The sequence below is a fragment of the Telopea speciosissima genome, chromosome 3 (assembly GCF_018873765.1).
Source record: "Telopea speciosissima isolate NSW1024214 ecotype Mountain lineage chromosome 3, Tspe_v1, whole genome shotgun sequence".
Classification (NCBI taxonomy): Eukaryota; Viridiplantae; Streptophyta; class Magnoliopsida; order Proteales; family Proteaceae; genus Telopea; species Telopea speciosissima.
In genome coordinates, this window is record NC_057918.1 from 40,286,390 (window position 1) to 40,295,190 (window position 8,801).

At 40.7% G+C, this 8,801-nt stretch overlaps 1 protein-coding gene across 1 annotated transcript; it reads right to left on the reverse strand.

Annotated features, from left to right (window-relative positions):
* Window positions 1-3,699: 3,699 nt before the first annotated feature.
* LOC122655174 lies at window positions 3,700-6,180 on the reverse strand. The gene is made up of 3 exons (XM_043849392.1): window positions 5,677-6,180; window positions 4,878-5,471; window positions 3,700-4,794 (listed from the first exon to the last, which is right to left on the reverse strand). Exons 1-3 carry the CDS (start codon window positions 6,178-6,180, stop codon window positions 3,700-3,702), a joined length of 2,193 nt encoding a protein of 730 aa, XP_043705327.1.
* Between the last annotated feature and the right edge of the window lie 2,621 nt (window positions 6,181-8,801).

The window sequence follows — 8,801 nt, forward strand, 5'->3', positions numbered from 1 at the left end:
TTTCTATCATATTAGCAAGCTTAATTCTCCACTATAAAAAAAAAAACTCCTAATTAATATTTTAGCATTATTAGGTTCTTACGAGAGTACTGAAATATTTATGGTAGTTTCAAACACAATTTCTATATTTTGTATACTATAAATATAGAAGCACCGATTTGTGTCATATAGTAATTCAGACGTATACCATTGGATGTTTAAGGAATGGTCTAAATTAATGTCAAATTTCAAACCCAAATTAATACAATGATTTATTCAACCATGTATATTCACACCTCCATTCATTTTTTCACCCACTTGGACATACAATTAGGAGATCAACTATGGGTATATGCATTCACCAAATTATATATAACTAGACACATACTCAGAAATTGGTTTGCCAACCAAAGATTCCTTCACAGTGGTGTTAACCAGAAAATTTTAAATATATTATTTCTCATGTTTTCTATTTATCCCTTTTATAATATTATGTTGCTTCTATATCCTTATTCTTTTTTTATTTTTTTTAAAAAAGACAATTCAAGTCTGCTTTCAATTTATTCCTCAACTCTTAAATATTAAGGACCATATCAGCTCCCCTTTTTATATAACTTCACATATGTACGTATTAAATTCTTTTTCATCTATCGTTATATGTATATATTCCTGATCATCCTCCATCTTCCACAAATAAAGCTCGATTAGGGGATTGTGTAGGCCATTAGTATTATAGACATAAACAAATATGCCTCTTACTATCATCCACTATTAGTATTTTTTTTGGAAAAATTTTGAAGCATTATCTGAAATTTTCTGAATTATTTAAAGAAATGCACTAATATTAATTATTTGATCATAATTGTTTTTGCTACTGCTAATGGTGCTAATTGAGGAAGCTGGGCCAGATTGTTTTTTTAAACTTAGTGCCAGTTTGGTTGAGGTCTCTTAAATTTGGCTCAGGTCTGGCCTAGCTGGGTCTAGGCGTCCTCAACCAATTAAGCTCAACCTTGGCAAGAAACTGGCCAATTGTGAGTGTAGGAAAGGTTCATACCGTGGTCATGTGGCTCCGCCTACTTTTTTGAATTTCTTTGACCTCAAAATATAATAATTTCATCAAAAGTTAGGTCCAACTCAGCTCGATCTGTCTTCCTACCTGAGCTTGGCTGAGCTTAGCACATATATATGGGCCAGGCCAAGGTCAAGCTGATGGAATTCCAATATTCCAATCTTGGACCAGTCCAGGCCGGGCTAAGGCCAAGTTGATGATATATTTTTTATTGCTAAAGGTCAGCAAAGTATGTATTAGAATATAAAATATAATACAAGTTCAGATGGGTCCCCAGGAAGGGAACGCCAACAACACAAAACCATCCTCGGCAATAGGCCTACAAAAATGCAAAGCTAGTTGTAGGGCATCCTAAGAATCCCACCTTCGGCATTGCCATCGACAAGAAATCTAGGGAATACTGCCTAAACCAGCGCGTACAACACAGGGCAGCCAATCAACAAAATCGGAATCGACTCCTCTCTTGCAAGTCCCATTCGATCTCGTAGTGGGCAAAGGATGCGGCTTCAGTCCACCGTTGGGAGGCCTGAGTAGAGGCACTTCTCTTTGCAATAATGTCAGCAACAGTGTTAGCCTCTCTGTAGCTATGAGTGATCTCCCACCTTATGCCTTGGAGATAGCTGGCCACTCCAAGCCAAGATTGTTTGAACTTCCAAGGGATGTTCCCATTCTTTATTGCCGTCACGACTGCTTCTGCATCACTCTCAATCCACAATCGCTCAATGTTTTTGTCTCTTGATATCTGTACACCTATAAATTAAGAAGGCTAAAAATTCGGCAGTGTGATTTGTGGAAATTCCCAAGTAATGAGCAAAGCTTCCAATAGGCTGTCCCTGGGAATTTCTAATAATTCCAGCAGCACTTGAATGACCCAAGTTCCCCATCGAACATCCATCGATGTTTGGCTTCTCCCAATTACATTCCGGCTTCCTCCACTGTACTTCAATGATTCTATTGGACTGGGCATGTGGAAATGAAGTGCCAAATTCACGTGTGATCAGCAGGTCTTGTAAAGATTTGATAGAGCACTTCATGAGGGAGGATGCATCTCTGAGGTCAGATTTGATGAGTCGCAAAATGGTACTAGGGGTTTTCCTTTGCCCCTCAAATCGTCTTAGGTTTCTTTCATTCTAGATTTGGTAAGGTACCAAAAAAAACCCGCAAGCCATACCTTCGGAAGTGGGGTGCTAGCAGCCTTGTCCTTCCACCATGTGAACAAGTCAGGTATCGAACTTACAGCTGGCCACACCTTCTGAAAATTTGAGAGAAATCCCTGCCACACCTTTACAGAGAGTGGACATTCAAGAAAAATATGTTGTTGGGACTCAAGAGCATGCAAACAAAGGCAGCAGTGTGAGACAATGGGGACGCCTCTCTGATTAACCAAGTCATCTGTAGGTAAATTTGCCTGCAAAAGGCGCCATCCAAACATCAATTGGCGGGGCTGCAAGAAACTTACCCAAACCACTGCGTGCCAGTAGGGGTGATTGGCTTTCTTTCTAAGCCCCTCCCACGCTTATTTTACAGTGAAGTCTCCTTGTTGAGATAGAGTCCACACTCTCTGGTCTCTTGTCTTGGTCGATGGAAGGGTTATGGCCGCTGCATCATTAAAAATTTGCTGCAAGATTGGCGACTCAACATGGGGGAAGCACCAATTGGCATTGTTTATGAAGCTAGCAACCGGAGAGTGCAGCTTTTTCAACCACGGGTCTTGAATCCTTGTCTTGGCTGCAACCATTTCACCATAAAGCCACCGGTCATGCCAAAAATCAATTTGTGCACCGTCTCCTACAATCCATGATTCATTATCAGAAACAAAAGCCCACATTTTTTTAACCCCAAGCCAAATGGAAGATGGGGAATTAAAATGCTGTTTTAAGAGACCCCTTGAGGTGAACCGTGCTCGAAGGAAGTTACTCATAAGATTGCTGTCCGATTTGATACCCCAACAAAGTTTGCAAAGTAGAGCTTTATTCACATCCCTAAGCTTCCTAATGCCAAGGCCACCTTCATCACGGGGTTTACAAGTTGCTTCCCATTTAACAGTAATTCCCTTAGCTACTTCTGGGTCACCACTCCAAATAAAGTTGCGCATCCACTTTTCCATTGAAGCTATAAGCGAACTAACCCACCAATAAATTGAAAAAATGTGGATTGGAAAACTAGAAATAACAGACCTTACTAGCTGGACTCTCCCTGCCATGGAGATTAATCTTCCCTTCCAACTTGCTAGCTTGGTTTTGAATTTATCCATAAGAGCCATAATTGCATCCTTTTTTACCCTGTCGTTGAATATGTCAATTCCCAAATATCTGGTAGGGAAACTACTATCAGGGAATCCAATAATGTCCCTAATTCTCGCTTTCTGGCTGCACTCACGTGGCATAGGAACATCTTTCTCTTTTGAACATTAATATACTGCCCAGAGTATTTTTGGTACTTCCCCAAGAAGCTTTCAAGCAATGAACTGAGCGGATACCTGCTTTGATAAAAAGAAACACATCATCTGCGAATAGGAGATGGGTTGGAACCGCCACCCCTCTTGGACCTGGTAGTGGAGTGATCTTTTTGTTGAGCTTTAATTCTGCAAAACTCCTACACAGGACTTCTTCAACAATAATAAAAAGAAGGGGGGCCAGGAGGTCACCTTGTCAAAGTCCTCTGTCTACACCAAAGAAGCCGACTGGTCCTCCATTAAGGAGAATAGAAAGTCTGGCAGAAGAAAGTAGCTGATGAATCATGTTTACCCATCTGTTGTTGAAGCCAAATTTTTTCATGACATCAAACATAAACTCCCATTCCATGGTGTCATAGGCTTTTTGAATGTCCAGCTTAAGTCCCATCCCCCCACCATAGGACTTCACATGTAGTGAATTAGTAAGCTCAGACGCCACACAAATGTTGGAGAAAATGACTTTCCCCTTCTGGAAAGCACCCTGTTCCTCTAAGATCAGCGTAGGGAGAAAACCTGACAAACGGGTAGCAAGAATTTTTGGGATCAGCTTATAGAGAAAATTACCTACACAGATAGGCCGAAACTTGTCAAGAGCAATCGCCTCCTCTACTTTCGGGATGAGTGTGATAAAATTACTGTTGACCCCCTTGGTGATGATGCCATCAATAAAAAAATTCGAGATTGCACGACACATAGCTCTCTCTATAATATCCCAGCAGGATCTGTAAAACGCTCCTGGGAACCCATCCGGGCTAGGAGCACTATCTGGGTCCAAGTCAAAGGTTGCAACTTTAATCTCCTCCCTGCTTAGAACTGCTGTAAGAAAGTCATTGTCGTCTTTAGAGATTACTGTAGGGATGCAAGATAGGATCTCTGGCTGTGCTTCAATGGTTACTCTCTTATGGAAAGCTTCATAGAACTCCGTAATATAGGTGCTGATTTGGGGTCCATCATTAAGTACAGTCCCATCCGCCTTCTTTAAGACCTGAATGAGATTCTTGGAGCACCTGATCTTAGTTACCAGGTGGAAGAATCTTGTGTTGCGGTCACCATAGGTGAGAACCCGGACTCTGGACTTCTCTGACCATAGTTTTTCTTGCAGTGTGATTGCATTGATGTACTCTTGTTTGGCTTGGCTTTCACACAGAATAAGGTACTCCGTGCTTCCCACCGTTTCCATAACCTCTTGGGCATCCTGTAGTGCAGCTCTTGCTCGGTCCACCTCTATGTTAACATTTGGGAAGGCAGATCTGGACCAAGCTCTAAGATTCACTTTTAATCTCTTTAACTTCTGGGTGACCACATAAAAACGTGAGCCTGACACAACCGTTCCAGGACTGGCTCACAACAGTGGCAAACTCTTTATGCTCCAACCAGAAACGTTGCAACCTGAAAGGGGCAGTTCACAGGCTTTGGCACAGAATCAGAAAAAATCACAATAGGGGAGTGATCCGACACAAACATCAGGAGTACCCACTGGTAAGCATCATGGTACCGATCTAGCCAGGCAGGGTTACAGAAACTTCTATCCAGCACTGCAGTAGCATTACCTCCCTTCCTACTGTTGCTCCAGGTGAATTTATTCCCTTTTGACGGTAATGGCAAGACTGAAGAAGAGTCTAAAAAAGCCGCAAAGTCCATCGCTGACCCTATATGAAAAGCACTAGGCCCCCTTTTCTCAGACGCCAGTACAGTTACGTTGAAGTCACCCAACACAATCCAGGGTAGCGCTGATATAGGCTCACTCAAAAGATCCACCCATAGGTCTCTCCTCAGAGCACGAAAGTTACTTGCATGAACTGTAGAAAGAAAATTTTTTTCTCCCCTCACATCCATGAATACAGTGACTTGCTGATTAGAAGTGCTATAGACCACCGGCTTAGAAAGTGAATCCCTCCAGACTATCCATAGGTTTGGATTCTTCCCCATTCTCTCATTATGAATAAAATCCATACTGAATCCCAGGCACTGAAAAACAATTTAGGAAATTTACTAGGCAAAACCATAGGCTCTGCAATGCATATCACATTAGGAGTTTGAGATTTGACCAGGATCTTCAAAGCAACCTTAGTTCGGATGTTCAATATGCCACGTAAATTCCAGAACACTAGCTTCATTGTAAATTTATGGATTTTGTAGCCCCTCTTGCGGGGCGCCTTGGCATGTTCCGCACCTTCAAAGGTTGTTTACCTGATCTTTTGGTAACTGGTGTGAAAGTACCCACAAGAGCTGCATCCACCTGTCTAATCTCATAAAAGGCTGTTACAGTTGCCAATGGGTCTTGGCTTGCCACCTGGTCTTCACACGTTATTAAAGGGATAGGGTTATCCTTTTGCAAACTCACCCCCTCTGGGGTGCCTTCCTGAGAGCCGATCGGGCTTGGGCATCCCAAGACCACCTCAATAGTGCCCCCCACCGTTGCTTCTTTGCACTGTGCATCAATGTTCTCCTGGCTCCCTGCTTCTTGATCATTATGCACCACCAAGGCTGTCGAGCCGATTCGATCATCTTGCACCGCAGGTAAAGCTGTCTCCACCGTGCCTGGATACACTTCCCTTGCCCCACGATCCCCACTCACATTGTCCACAGTCTCATGCGTGGGTGGGACAACACTCTTGTTTCTCCTTTGTTTGGCTTTATGGGCAACTCCTATATATATATATATACTAGTAAACATCCACGTGCATTTGCATGTGTGGCCATATTTTGGAGGGAGGGGGAGAGTTTTTGGAAAATAGAAGTTACTTAGGGGAAGGAGATCGCGTATAGAGAGAGAGAGAGAGAGAGAGCATGGAATGAACTTTGGAGAATGAGTAGATAAGAGATGAGACTTCATGGAGAGTGTTTAAGGAGATTATGTTTTGAGATCAACAATATTGTCTTATAATTATGAATCTTTCGGTCCTTATAAATCCCAAGTGTTTTTTTCCTACTTCAGGAAGTTCTTCTTTTGCAAATATCCATAAGATAGAAGCATGGAATGCGGAATTGTTGCAAATGCAAAGAAGAAACTCTATGTGTTCATTGAAGATAATGGACCCATTTCTGTCATATCATATTTGTTGTCTTAAAGCATGGAAGTACAAACATTTGGAGAGAGAAGTCCAACAACAGATCAGAAATTAAGCCTGTTGCTTGAATTTGAGATCAATCATATTGCAAAATCAATAATATTACAAAATTCTCAAGAAAAAAGTACAATGTGTTTCTCTTCAAGATTTGAAATGAACAAGGAGTAGAACAATTATACCCAAAACTATTTCCTCTTCCGAGACACAAGTACACTGTCGATAACTTGAAATCATAATGTAGATCCACAAGTATTCTACAACCAGTGCAAAAGGAAAGAGAAGAAAAGTAGGATCACTAAATAAATATCTTAATCACGTAGATGTCTGACATACAACACTCACCTCATTAATATCGTACACCAAAAAAAAAAAAGGAAACTATGAGCGAATTACTCAATTTCCTTTAAGACCTTGTTTGAACAACCATTGGCAACAGGAACTGCAACTGCAGTCTTCTTCCATCTCATGGCAACATCTTTCGGAAAGGTCTTCAGAGCATTAAGAAGAGCAATATCTTCACCAGAGCTCCAAGTCGGACACCATTGCTCAAATGGGAGCTGTCCCACCGACAATTGAGCTACTCGCGACCAGGGAGGGATGACCCACCTAACGAATTCACGTTTTCCGAAAGGAGAAAGCAGGGTTCCAAACCTACCCGTTGGCAGGAGATGTTGAAGTAGCGTGGCCGGAAAGAACAACTACATAAATTCCATAAGTACGGCCGGATGTTTAAAGCTAACGATCTGGTCTGGGCATGGCTAGCGCTACCTCACCTTGCCTACAGGTGACGTGGGAGTTCACAGTTTAATTGACATCGTCATGCTAAGACTCTAGCTGAGGGCTTACCCGTGATTGGAAAAGTTTGATACAGTCTTCAAACCACTGTTGTTTTCTTTCTTAACCTCGACAATATTCGTTGACCCAACTGATGATCCTACACTCATAGCTTCCAACTACTTGTCCAATGGTTTTTGTTGCTTCAAATAACTGCGAGAACGAATCCCCCATCTGGTTTCATAAAGTGATTTTCTTAGCACTAATCAAGTGTTGGCAAGAGTGAAGATTAAGAGAATAAACTGACCCTTGAGAATAAATGCTTGTTCTGAATTCACATAATTATGATATCAGAGGATGATCTGGATCTACATATATTGCACAATGAAATTAACAACTACAACATTTTAATCTTCTTCAACTGCACAAATCTAATTTATGCAAAGGGGATTCAACATGATTGATTAATTTTAGGTTAAAAATAATGTCCTCCATTGCTTAAATGGAATAACTACAAATAACCACCATTGTTAAGCAACCATTTTAATGATTTAAAAAATTCAAGGAGCGAGAGAGAGAGAGAGAGAGAGAGAGAGAGAGGTAAATATTGCTGAAAGAAAGTACATTTCATTAATCAAAAAGAAAAAATCATAAGAGGACATATTGACCATTGGAAAATATGACATGCAGTGGGTATGTTTCAGACAGTGTAATACGGAATTCAGTTGAGAAGAGGACAAAGACAACACCTTATGAGAAGAAGAAAACATATAGCAAAATTCTATTCAAATGTACCTATACCTATGTGGGGACATGAGAAAGTATGGGAGATATCACAAGTTATCATGGCCTCCAGGGGTACACTTCCAATAAATTAATGCAAGTCACCTTATAAACAAATCTTCCACTTCCCGCTCATGAATATTGCTAGGGAGATTCCCGACGTAAAGGATTAGATTTTAACGGCCACTCATTTTTGCTTGGATTATCCGGAAGAAGGAAAAAAGAACTATCAGTATGTTTTACCCTTCAATCCTCCCTCGAACTACATGATCTAAAAATAAACAAGCACATACATAGAGAGAGGGTGGACGAGAGATAATAAAAGACAAAAATAGTCACTATGAATCAAGGGAGAGTCGAAAAATATTAACTTAAAAGGGTGTCCCCAATCAGGTTTAATTAGAATCCAAGTTTTCATTAGGCTTCCTTTTCCTTCAATCTCCATGATAAGGTCTGTAGATCAAACCCATATCTCTATCATTTATGTTAACTTGAGATTTGAGTTGAACCTGTTGGAACCAACATTTCAATACTTTATGCTCAATCCATCAAGAGTTAAAACACCTTGAAAGAAAGAAATAAATAATTACCATAATATACGAAATTGATTAGAGATTCACTTACAAGAGACAAGGCAGAAATCGATTATGCAAAATAGAAGCATCAAACA

Coding starts and splice junctions, on each gene's coding strand:
- LOC122655174 (XM_043849392.1), bottom strand. CDS start 6,180: ATGTTTACTAGTATATATATATATATAGGAGTTGCCCATAAAGCCAAA. Junction 5,472..5,676: donor CAGGTAAACAACCTTTGAAG/GTGCGGAACATG, acceptor ATTGTTTTTCAG/TGCCTGGGATTCAGTATGGA. Junction 4,795..4,877: donor TTCAGGTTGCAACGTTTCTG/GTTGGAGCATAA, acceptor GTGGTCACCCAG/AAGTTAAAGAGATTAAAAGT.